This window comes from Solanum stenotomum, chromosome 12 (genome assembly GCF_019186545.1).
Source record: "Solanum stenotomum isolate F172 chromosome 12, ASM1918654v1, whole genome shotgun sequence".
Classification (NCBI taxonomy): Eukaryota; Viridiplantae; Streptophyta; class Magnoliopsida; order Solanales; family Solanaceae; genus Solanum; species Solanum stenotomum.
The window spans coordinates 38,230,613-38,243,208 of NC_064293.1; the positions used below are offsets into that span (position 1 = coordinate 38,230,613).

The window sequence follows — 12,596 nt, forward strand, 5'->3', positions numbered from 1 at the left end:
GTTGGATGGGTGGGGGCTTTAAAAAAAGAAGAGAAAAGGACTTGAATTTCCCTCTTAGGATACACACTTACTTTTGGATTGTGTTCTCTCCCTCACAATCTACTCAACCGTTTCCTTCATTGATTTGAAAAACAAGCACCCCACTCTCAGCCAAATTAATTATATTTCATCTACAAACAATAATGCAGCTAAGATTAAAGTACTCAAGTCAGTAATTTTTACTTCTACTATCTATAATGATGTTAGTGTCCTTACTATTTCACCGGCACCTACTATCTCCCACCAGCCCACGCACTAAGTAACTCTGCCCACCAATGCTCAGGTATATTGGAAGACATGCTTGGTGTTCTTTTGTTTTTGCTTGATTTTAAAGCCTTGGTCTCCATGGTTTGCACCCACTTCATTGATCCCTAGAGCACCCCCTTGGGTGCTACTCAGGTCCGCAAATTTACCACAGCTAATCAGTCCTTACTGACCAGCATTAAGAAAAAAACCTGACTATCTTAGTAATTTAACATCTGAATTCCTTCTAGAGAAGGTAGTAATTGAGTTTTGATTGATGAAAGTTTTGGTATGTATCAAGTAGTATAATGAATCTCAATTGGCTGGCATCACAGATTAATCAAAAATTCCTAGAAGAAAGCAAGCATATAATCAAAAAATATTTTTTCCTTAAAAAAAGCAAGCATACGATTCTCAGTTATTCTCCTTCCATTCTACGGTCAGTTAAAGGGAAATTTACAAGGAGACTGGAATTCACTATCAGGACGGACTGGTAAAAGCAATTAACCAAAAAGAAAAGAAAAAATGAAGAACAAAAAGTAACCTTTTCTTCTTGGAGAGCAGTTTGTTCTCGTTAATCTTACGGCCTCCGCCTTCAGTAGTGTTGCTGGCACCTTCCTTCCATTTATCAGGAACAATCACCTTGGACAACTTCTTCTCACCTGAAAATACAATTTATGAAACCCTAGGTCAAAATCAATTGCTCATAAATTGTTTGTAATGAACAATTTGTGAATAAAAGAGGAGAATTCAGACTTACACTTATCGCAAACCATAGTTGCAGTTCGAGAGCTTGATTCAAATTGCGACACAGAAAGAGAATTTTTCAACTCCGGCCAAATTCGTAATTTGGGGAAGAAGGTAAATAATTGATGAGGGTTGAATAATATATGTGAAGACGGTGCGGTCGAGATCACAGGGAAATATATGGAGTTGCGCGTAAGAGCCGCTTGATTAAATACTTGAGAGCTGTACTCCTTTTTTTAAAAAAAAAATAAATAAATATTGAAAACATTCCTAAATTTTGTGTGAATTATTAGTCCAGTCCTCTAACTATTGACAACATTAAAAATACCGTCTACTTGATTAAATAAATTTAAAAATTCCCCTCTTATGCCACATGTGCATATATGTAGAATTTTTTGCTTAGGTGGTGTATACATAGATATATGTAATAAAAAAAAAATCAAAGAACATTTAGATAATTAAATGTTAAGAATTTAGCAATTTAAGAAGATAAAATAACTTCTTCTTCTTTTCTTTTTAAAGAATTATTTTTTAAATTACTTAATCAAGTAGATGAGTACCCACCACATCCTCTACCTAGTACCCCAGCCTCACACTTCACTTCCATCCATTCCAAAAAAGATAATTCTTTTAAACTTTTTTTTTAGGGCTGAAGAATTGGGATAAGAAAAAATATATATTTTATTATAAAAGTAATTTTTTAGGGGGGGAGGCGTCGGGATACTCGGTGGTGTTGGATAAAAAGTTTTTAAAAAAAATTGGGGGTGAGGGGGTGGGGTGGGTGATGAATTGGGGTACCTAGGTAGGGGATTGGGTGAGGTAAGAAAAGAAATTGTTTTTTTCAAAAAAATTATTCTTTACTAAATTTTAGCATTTAATTATTTGAATGTTTTTTCTTTTTTACTATACATATATATATGTGTGCACACCACATCAGCAGAAAATTCTACATATACACATATGTGGATGACATGTGGCATTAGGGGGGTGTTTTAAAATTACTTAATCAAGTAGATGAGTGTTTCTAAGGATGTTAATAGTTGGGGTAGAGGTATCAAAAATGAGCCAAACTACAGGTAACTCGCCAAACCCACTCAAAATTTTAAGGGTTGGACTCAAGATAATTTGCATTAGATTTAATCTCAACACATTCAAGTCTTAATAACCCATTTTAAGAGAATCCTCAATTTAGCCCAATTTAATCTCTAGTGTCAACCTGTTTTAAGACTTTTTATTTGCATTGATGTAATGTATGTTTCTATATTGAGGGGTCGTTTGGTGTGAGGGATAAGAATAAATAGTAATGGGATTAAAAAATTGTCTTGTGATTAAATTTTGATGTCTTGTTTGGTTGTCATGTTTGGTATAACTTATCCCACAATTTATGTCATAGTGATGGGAAAAGTTATCTCATATGCATGGTGGATAAGTTATACCAGGATAATTAATCCCAGGATAACTTGATCCCAATCAAACGATCCATGAAGGTATAAATTACTACCTATTTTATATCTTTTAAAATTTATCTATCCACTAGGAAATTTGGCCACGCTTTGAACAATTACAAAAAATATATGGTACAAAAAATAAAAAACCAACTATAGAAATAAGAAATGATAAAATCACAATACAAATATCTTAATGTTAATACATATAATTCGAATAAACATATTTAAGGACTTGATTTTTTTTCTTGTTTTTATTAAATGATAAATTTACTGATGAGTTTTCCTTTTATTAAAAAAAAAGTGATGATACTAAAAATAGGAGGAAAAAGAGATGAGTATTTCTATTTCATTTCTTCTTTGATATTTAATTCTTTCATTGTCCTTGTTTTCTCTCTTATTTTTTATCATTGTCTAAATAAATGTTTTCCTCTTATTTGTCATCATCATTTAAATAAACTTCTATTGCTAATTTTCGTGTATATTTTTTATTAATTCTTTTGGTAATTCATTAAAAGTAGACGAAATGAACAAATTTCAAGAAAATGTGAATGGTTCTTCACCATAAGAAACACTTAAGAACTGCGTATTTCAATATTTAATATGCATTTCTCTTGAGCCATGAGTAGTAAAAAAATAAATGTTTGTTGGCGTAGGTAGCTGTGTTCTGACAAAGTTACAAATAACTAATTTGAGCCTAAATGAAAATGTAATTTACTACAATTAAAAAAAAGTATAAGAACCAAAAAAAATTTTAAAAATATCGAGAGAACATGTGAAAAAGTAAGTAAAAAGAGAAAAATAACGACACATTTTTGTTAAGTCCTTAATCACAAAAAGAAAGATGAAAAAAATTACATAGTCAATGCACATATTTTTGAACTTTTACCCGGCTCCCCTTTTATCCACATCCAAGAACCTTTTCATGGAGTCAAACTAAAGTATAAATCTGATGTTACAACATTAATATAAAATATCACTATTTCAAATATGAAATAAAAATAATAATCTTGAGTAGAAATCTGATAAAATAAAAAATATGAATTTATAAAGACAAAACTGAAGGAATATCACAAGGCATCTTAAATTTTGAAATTAAATAGTTGACGGTTATTAATATAAAATTTAAAGAAAATGAGTTAATAATATTAATTAAAGTAGAGTTCAATAGGTATAAGTTATGGAGATAAAAAAATTAAAATAAATAAAAGAAGGAAAAAATAAAATAATGAAGACAAAAAAAACTCATAAATTATTCAACGTTGGTTGGGTGTTTAAGTTTTATTAGGAAAACAAGCAAATCAACTTCTTTTTTTCGTATTACTCCATTGTGTTAAATAAAATTGAAAGAGGAAAAAAATACAATAAAAAAAAGAGATAATATCTTGAAAGATTGAAGTAGTAAATATTGAGACTTTTAATTTTTTTGCAATAGAGAATAATAATGAGTGTAAATAATTTTTGAGACATTTAAGTATAACAACAATATAGAAGAGTAGTAATTGATATATTTATTTTTTGTACAATGATAAAAGTAGAATAATATGAAAAATTGAAGAAAAAGATAAATAGAATCTTTGGCCAAAGAGAGGTGCAACTTCACTTTTTTAACATCTAGCTTATAATATATAGATTTTTAAGCACAATATTTAATAGCTATGAGAAATATACCATTAATATATCTTTGACAAAATTAGAATATTGAAATCAAAACAATACATTACATTAATGAATTTTTAAAATATTAAAAACATTCAAACTTTATACTAATATGACAAGTTGTCTTGAGGAATGTTTCAATCAAACTTCCTTCTTCAATTAGATGAACTCGTACTAAACTAATGTGAACATTTCTTTGTAATGAATCTTTAAAGAATATATCTTTGATCTTCATCAAACTGAAGGATATATCATGTTACTATCTTTTCTATGACTTCTTATGGAAAAAATGAAGAATAATTTTTTTTTTAAAAAAAAGAGAAATAAAAACTATACTATAAGAATGAAAAATAAATATTCAACATCTCTATGAATGATTGTTATTTATAGTTTTGATAGTCCATAAAAAAAGTTAGGAAGAAGTTGAAAAGGCATGTTATTTAAGTAGAGAATATAAATAGATGGAAGTTTTTTTGTAACTCATTACATATAATTAAAATAGTAAATATGATTGAATTTCTTATTTAATAAAGAAACTATTTTATGAAAAAAATTAAGGAAAAAAATCTAAAAAAAGGAGAAAAAAAAATGAATGGAGGTCATAGAGAGACCCCACATCACCTTATCTAATAGTAAATATGATCAAATTTTTTATTTAATAAAGAAAATATTTATGAAAAAAATCTAAAAAAAATGAGAAAAAGGATAAATATGAATGAAAACCATTGAAATGTGTCACATCACCTTATCTATGTCTCTCCTTTATATTATAGATATAGATTTGTAACTTACTTTTTAAATATTTCTTGAATTGAAATTCAAATTATAGTTATAAAACTGAAATAACAATATATTAAAATTAGAGCATTGAGATTAAATAGATCAAATTGGATGGGTGAAAACCCAACCCATTTTAAATCTATTTGAGCCCAAAGTAAACTTGAGCGGGTTAAGACCCAACCCAATATTTATTTCAACTCAACCCGCTCATATATATATATATAAAATTACAAATAAAAATCACGCATTGTTTATTTAAAAATTGAATATAGTTTAAAACATATAACTTTAAAAATAAACACAAATTACCTAGTAAAATAAGATATACCAACTATTGTGATAGCTTTTAATTTTTTTAAATATCTAAGTTATTTGTATTTTTTTAATTATAATATATTTTTATCATATAGAAATTTCTCATTTTATTTTAGTTTACTTATTTATCATTCTATCGTTCATTATATGAGAGGTTTAAATGTTTTTTGAGATGATACATAATTACCTCTTAAATTATAACACTTCTTTAAAAAAAAGACGCCTCCAAAATTATACTACTATTTACCTCTTAGCTATCGTATTCCCCCATCTCTCCCAAAACCCTAAGCCGTCGACCGTTGCAGCGCCCCTCTCTCAGCCATCAGCACCTCCACCGTCTGAAATCCGTTGAGGTACGATTTTTTAATTTTCGAAATTTCTGTTAATAAAATTTCATCCAAGGGCTAAGGGACTACTCATATACAGCAAATCTCATTTATTAGTTGACGAATTTTGCATTCTTCTTGAGAAAGAGGGGATTAAATGGAATATAGGGGATGGGAAGCAGGAATAAAATGGAATATAGGGTCCATTTGATTTATCTAGGAAAAAGGAAGAAAAAAAACTCAATTCTAAACAGGTAAAAGGAAAATGTTTAAGTTGGGTAGTTTCTAGTGATAAATATGGGATCACTTGTTGAGTTGTGTTTGGTTTGCTTGTCGACTAAGGTTTTCGAGATGGGTTTCTATAGATTTGGATTTGGATTTGGCTTGACCATCTCTTTATTCATTTCCAGCCCTGTGTGTTGCATTCTTTGCTCTATTTTCTGTCTTTTTTTTCTGTGTTTCACCACTACAATAACGATTCTACAAGTAAAAATGAAAATCTATTTTAAGAATAAGTGAAAGTGAACAGAAGGAGTAATAAGTTTTGTAATTTCTCCATTTTCTGTTACTATTTGTCTGTAAAGTAAATGTGCTTCTCGATTTTGTGGGGACTATCCTTCTTTCATTCATGCTTAACACATTAATGTATCTTTATAGCTTGAAGGAAAACTTAAGTTATTGTATTCCCATTATGCGGTATCTCTGATTAATTGGAAATCTATTCTAAAATTAAAATTTACATATTCAAAAAGTATATGAAAAATAGTATAAATTACAATTCTTCTTGTATTAATATGATGAAAAAACATTGGTGTCTCTCATAGATGGAACATGACAAGTAATTTGGGATGGAGGAGTATCTTTTAACATCTTTGGCATTCGGGATAGAAAAACTTTTGAAATTAAAGGAATGAAGACTTCTAAAACTTGTGGTACTAAACATGTCAAGTGTGGTTATAATTTTTTTTGAAAAACTTGTGATCTTAAGAATGCCATGATATTTGTGCGGCTATAAAAGATTCTCACTAAGAGTAAAATGGCAAGTTTAAATAAATTATTCAAATTTAGTAATGAGTCATTCTTCTTTAAACAGTCGAAAAAGGAAATAGGTTCTTATAGATTGAAGTGGAGGGAGTAGTAACAATGCGAATCTGCAAGTGTCTAGGATGCCCAAGGACAAGTAGCGTGGAGTATACAAACCAGGATTCAACATTTGACAACTTTATATTGTGAAGCAAAAAGCGCGCACATGCATTTTTTTGGTATTTGATGTTTGTACAAATGGATGTCATTATGTCCCTTTATTGTTTCCTCCCTCCAAATTATGGCTAGAATAAACTCCAATGGTTAGTTGTGTGGGTGCCTAATTTATCTTCCCAGTTAAATAATTTGTGATCATGTGCTTGTTTGATTAGTGTAGGAGGTAGAAATCCTGTGCCTGCCTGGTAATGCAAAGACATTTCACCATGTCTGCTGATCCTGCTTTGGTGGAGGAGGACGCTTCTTCAGGCTCAGGAGAGGACTTAAACATGTTAGATGGGCACAGTAAGCATCAAACTGTAACGCCAAATTCAGGTCGTCGCAAGAGAAGTCGCAAGGCAACTGGTGATGCTATAGTTGATGCAATGCTGGAAATTGCAGCTGCTTCAAAGATGAGGGCAGCTGCCATTATGAGGAATGAGGAACGCTTTGCTATAAGCAAATGCATAAAAGTATTAGATGAAATGCAAGGTGTAGATCAAAGTATCTACTTTTTTGCATTGGATTTATTCGAGAATTCAAATGCCAGAGAAACTTTTATCTCTCTTAAGAATGAGAGACGCTTGATATGGTTGCAGTGCAAGTACAATTCGGCAAATGCAGCTAGCTAACGGATGAATCCTCTATTAGTTCTCGACTTTCATACAGTGGGTTTTTCTAGGACATTTTGACTGTATATTACTATTACTTCCCAACATCTATTTATCACTGGGTGTGGCTGGATGCTTAGTTCTAATTCGTAATTGTTGCCAGCTGTTATACAAGCAAAAAAACTACTCTATGTTTTATTTACTAGAGTGATTTCAATTTCTTTGGTTGTGCGACGCTGGTTGCCCGATTATTTCAGTTGGTGATATGTGACATCGTTTACGCCTGATAGGTGTCATCTTAGAGAACTCCGGAGTTGTGTAAATTATCCACAAAAATTGGTAAACTAGTACTTTGAATTGTCAGTTGTAAATTATCTTGCTCTTGGCATTTTCCTGAATATTTTTGTTGATGTCATTTCAAGGTTTGAAAAATTTGGTGCTATTAACAGGGCATGTTTAATTAGTTTGCAATATCAAATTGTGTATGGAGGCCCATATGCTAGACATGTACAATTGTACCAGTGATCCGTGACAACAAAATTGTTTGTTTATGAGATGGCGACGAATTAGTAAATTGTGTGGTCCTCTCCTCCCCATAACAAACAACTTAATTAGGAAATTATAAGTTGGCTCCTCAAATCTGTCCCACAAATTGAAGTACCATTTTGAAAAGCTACTTCCTCATCTTTACATGTGTTTTTTTTTCACTTTTACTTCTGGCAGTGTAATAACTAGTAGTAATACAAAATTGATGTTGAAAACAAACATCCACAAGGTATATGATGTAGAGTACAAACATACGGCGATATGAATTGATTATTCCAAGTGAGAGAATCATAATTTTCCACAACTTTCATCTAGGTAGGTGAGATGTCCATCTCATTAAATTTGTACTGCAATATCTGGTTATTTTAATGCCATGTGACATGTCTCGTTACTTCATGATCTCACAAGTTACAACTTCTGGTGTGTACTTAGTAATTACCGCGCTCATCAATTTCACGATGTTCTTCGTTCATCTCAAAAGTCCTAGAGCTGGAATTGAATTAGAATTTTAACTTCCAACTCTTGCACAAGGAGAAGATGCATTATCTATCTCATAATGCTAATGCTCTTTTGGAAACTTACATAACAGAAGTCGTCGATCAGAGGAGCCCTTACCTCTTAAACGACTATGAGAAATTGAAATCTTAACTTCCTTCAATAAAACATACATACGTAAAGATTGCATTAAGAATATCATTATAACATTTGTGAATATAGCGAAACACTGTTTCACTTTCCAATAGTAGTAATGCCGTTCCTTCTTTTACTAGACGGTGTAAAGTATACCAATCGATGGATCTACTATGGCTCAATCCCAAATAAGTATGAGAGAGTCCGATATATATACACTCAAAATCCAGATCAAAATACTACTACAATTTTCCCCTCTCAAATAATTTTATCTCTCTTTAATATTAGTCCAATGGATTTAACCAACACTCTTGAGGCTTGTACTTGTTCCTCACAGTATCCTGACAATAGTTATAAACCACAAAGTTCCTTTGAACCCAAGCATAATCAATCTTCTCTTTACTTGATAAGTGCCAAGCATTGTTCTGATCCCACCAGTGCTGAGTGGTGGATGAAGCACAAGCAGGGTAAGGATTTTTCCATGGACAAGCGTCTATCGTGAAATCCTTATAAGATGCTACAAATGGTGCATTTTTCCAGTTTATCTTGTCCAAGCCTCCTCTAGTAGCCCAATTATCTGCATTCCATATGCTTGAAAACACGTACATTGGCCTTTGGGCTGGAAAGAAATTGTTTGTGTGATTCGCGTTCTTGTATACCCTTATCGGTACTTGATCCACAAAAAAACTGCATTTACAAGAATGTAGTTGATTGAGTCACCATCAACTAATCTCAAATCATTTGTGTTCAACATATATATGAATCTTCTATTTCCATTTCATTATGTTCAAATCCATTTCAAGAGAATCTTTATTGCCAGTCGTAATTTATTTATTTTTTGAAAAAAATTGTTACTACTATAGTATTTTGGTACCTCTTATGTAATTTGAGAAACAAAAAGTACCATCGATGGATGTAGTAAGATGGTTCAAAATCTTTTATCCTTAACAATAGGTCTTAGATTTGGATTCTAGGGATAATGGCGGAGCCAGAATTTTTCCTAAACAATTCAAAATATAAAGAAGTAAATGTAAGAAGAAACCAAGAGTATTCAGCGTCTAGGATATATACTGTAATTTTCTAGCAAAAAGGTTCAAATGAAGTATATTTTACCTCCTTGATGGATCTACTCGACGTGAATTCTGATTAATTTACTTTAATCCTTAAGCGCTCATAGGGATGAAGTACATTAACGTAGCAAACATTTTACCTCCTTAATGGATCTATCCAACACAAATTCCGATTAGTTTAACCATTGAATTTCGAATATCGAACGGTTAAACAAGAAAAAGGAAAAATAAGACTTACACAATTTGATGAGAGTTCCAAAGAATGGAATAAGTATGGAAGTCCAGAGTAGGATCAAACCAAAGTTGATGCCTCATTTCACGTCCACCACTGCCATTATTATACACATTTGTCTGAATAAGATAAGGCTGCCCTGTTCTGTTTCCCAAGAACTCAAAATCTATTTCATCTCTCAATGGCCCTGCCTCTACTTCTGAGCACATCTGTGCCCAACAAAAAAATTACAAAAAAATTCCAACAAAAATGCACAAAATGTTTAAGTGAACTTACATAAAATGCTGTTACAACACCAGCAGAGTCACCTCCTACTAATTTCAACTTTGTGCTGTACCAACCAAATCTATAGGTCTGTTTTGTTATGAACCCACAATCTAACATACCAAAAAACATGAAATATATTCAAATTTCAAGAAAATAAAATAAAATGCGTTTTAAATTTGTAGGATTTTAATCACCTGATACTTGGTCTAAGGTAAGATACCAGATCTGTCCATCTTCAGAAGTCTTGAAATGTGTACCAGGGCAACTTTTACTGAAGTTTTCTTCAAATGCACCTTTCACTACTCCATTTGATGATGAAAAAAGGGTAAACATTACTGATAAAATTAAAAAAAGATGAGCCATGGAAGAAGCATTGCTCTCCATGGTGTTTTTGTTTTTCTTTTCTTTTGAATGAAGATAGGCTGGATGGATCCCTTAGAAATGACAACGTTTTATTAATTATACGCGGTTTGTTACCTAAGGGCAAAAACGGAAATAATTTTTTTTTACCTCGAGAGACGAAATATAAGGCTAAGGACAAAAAAGAACGAACAAAAAACTGCTTTTATTAGCAATTCTAGACGATAAAAATTCCAACTCATTTGAGAATATTTTCCTATTTGGACTAGAAATATATTTCAAAAATTGAGGACCACCATGTTTGGTGTTCCAAAAATGGAATGTTTTTCAAAAATATCAATCCAATATGGCTTTTTTAGAAACCAAAACAATTCAATTGTACTGTTAGGATGGAGTTTGTTCAAAAATTACATCTTACTTTATAGTGGTATATATAAATTTTTGGATACTCATAGAACCAACGGAGACTTGTAGCGCAGTAATAAGGATATGCTCAAAACTTACATGGTGCTCAGCTTCAAATCCTTGTTGGAATTTTTGGTTACGGCACTGATATAGTAGATTAATGCATTCTCCTAAATGTTCAAAAATGTTTTTATAATAGGGAAAATGGTCTGAAAATACTCCAATTTTGACCGAAATTGCTGTTACGATACCAAACTTTATGGAGGACCTTTTACCCCTGCACTATTTAATAGTGTATTTTAAAGGTATATATGTGCCCACGTGGACACATTACTAGTTAAAATGATGAAATATTTATGATGTCCACGTAGGCACATATATACCTTTAAAATACACTATTAAATAGTACAGGGGGTAAAAAGTTCTTTCCAAAGTTTGGTATCGTAACATCAATTTCGATCAAAGTTAAAGTATTTTTTAGACCTTTTTCCCTTTATAATATTAAAAGTAATTTAAATTTGTTCTCCCTTCACTTGTTAAATCCTTACTTTTAACGTTAGTTTTCTTTCTATCTATTGAGGAAAAAAGGCAACAGAAATGGGGAAGAAAATTACAAGGTGAAAAATTAAACTCTCACTAATAAGATGAAAATTCAATTAATCAATCAACTAAGCTATTAAAATTGCTCATCTATTAGATTTCGATGACTTTAACCCCAATAAATAATATTAAAAACAATTGAGATCTTATTATAGATAGATGGAGAACAAATTTCAATTATTTTATTAAGTCAAAGAATATTTTTGACAATTTTTAAAATATAAATCTTTAGAGATGACGAATACTCTGCTCAATACTTATTTTTGAATTTTAAAAGTGAGTAATTTAGGCAATAGCACACATATCCAGAAAGAGCATGCAAAATTACAAAATCCCCACGAAGAGAGTGTGAGGGTATCCATGCTGCCAATGAAGTGATTTTGGGGGCAGAAAATAAAAGTGGGGTCTAAAATGCTTTTAATATTGCAATATGCCTCTTTTGAATGGACTTATTATATGAAAACCACCTTCGATTTGACAAACTGCATTCTCTTAACTCCTTATTACTTGATCTCCGTTCATTTTAACTGTCATTTTGTTAAAAATTATTTTTAAAATCTTCAGTTTTTTAACCATCGTGTGAAGTCAAAAGGTGGCGCTACATAAAATGAGACGGAGGGAGTATTTGATTTTCTATTAATTTTAATTATTGTGCTTATTAAATAATCAAGCAAGAATAATTATTAATTTTAAAAACTAAAATATAATTAATAGCTAATCTTCATTTTTATTCTTATTTAATAAATATAGTGCAGGAAAAATAATATTCAATTGAGATCAAAGAATATATAAAAATAATTTAATCACATTATTCTTTTAATTAAATACTATCTTTTAAAAATAAAATAGATCAAAGGAGAATATAATATGGAGTAGCTATACTTTCACAAAAGAAAAAAAAAACATCACGTAGATTAATGAGGCAAAATAACCTTAAATTAAGGGGCTAATAAAGCATGGTTATTGTTAAAGTAATCATTTAACTTGTCGTGAATCTCAATATTACAGATATAGGCTTTACGTTGATTGAGATTTGAGAACACATTTTTCATTTTTTTAGGATGTAGCATCTTGTATTTCTA

The 12,596-nt window shown here is 30.8% G+C and overlaps 3 protein-coding genes across 4 annotated transcripts in view; 1 reads left to right on the plus strand and 2 right to left on the minus strand.

Moving 5' to 3' along the window:
* The window catches only part of LOC125846844 (uncharacterized), a 2,831-nt gene extending 1,632 nt beyond the window's left edge, over positions 1-1,199 (minus strand). Inside the window, exons 1-2 of the mRNA XM_049526519.1 lie at positions 1,043-1,199; positions 827-944 (exon numbers count right to left, since the gene is read on the minus strand). Of these exons, the coding sequence (XP_049382476.1) occupies positions 827-944; positions 1,043-1,058 (134 nt within the window). The 5' untranslated portion in view covers positions 1,059-1,199. The remainder of the gene's footprint in view (positions 1-826; positions 945-1,042) is intronic.
* Positions 1,200-5,498: 4,299 nt separating this feature from the next.
* Positions 5,499-7,754, plus strand: LOC125846842 (uncharacterized). Of its 2 annotated transcripts, none has more exons than XM_049526515.1 (2): positions 5,499-5,581; positions 6,970-7,754. In XM_049526515.1, exon 2 carries the CDS (start codon positions 7,003-7,005, stop codon positions 7,423-7,425), a length of 423 nt encoding a protein of 140 aa, XP_049382472.1. In that variant the 5' UTR covers positions 5,499-5,581; positions 6,970-7,002; the 3' UTR covers positions 7,426-7,754. The 2 variants fall into 2 exon arrangements, with proteins under 2 accessions (XP_049382472.1, XP_049382473.1); XM_049526516.1 differs by having other exon boundaries at positions 6,975-7,750.
* A 1,103-nt stretch (positions 7,755-8,857) lies between these two features.
* LOC125846836 (probable xyloglucan endotransglucosylase/hydrolase protein 8) lies at positions 8,858-10,566 on the minus strand. The gene is made up of 4 exons (XM_049526509.1): positions 10,344-10,566; positions 10,159-10,259; positions 9,889-10,091; positions 8,858-9,267 (listed from the first exon to the last, which is right to left on the minus strand). The coding sequence occupies exons 1-4, from the start codon at positions 10,531-10,533 to the stop codon at positions 8,865-8,867; spliced, it is 897 nt and encodes a 298-aa protein (XP_049382466.1). The 5' UTR covers positions 10,534-10,566; the 3' UTR covers positions 8,858-8,864.
* Positions 10,567-12,596: the final 2,030 nt, after the last annotated feature.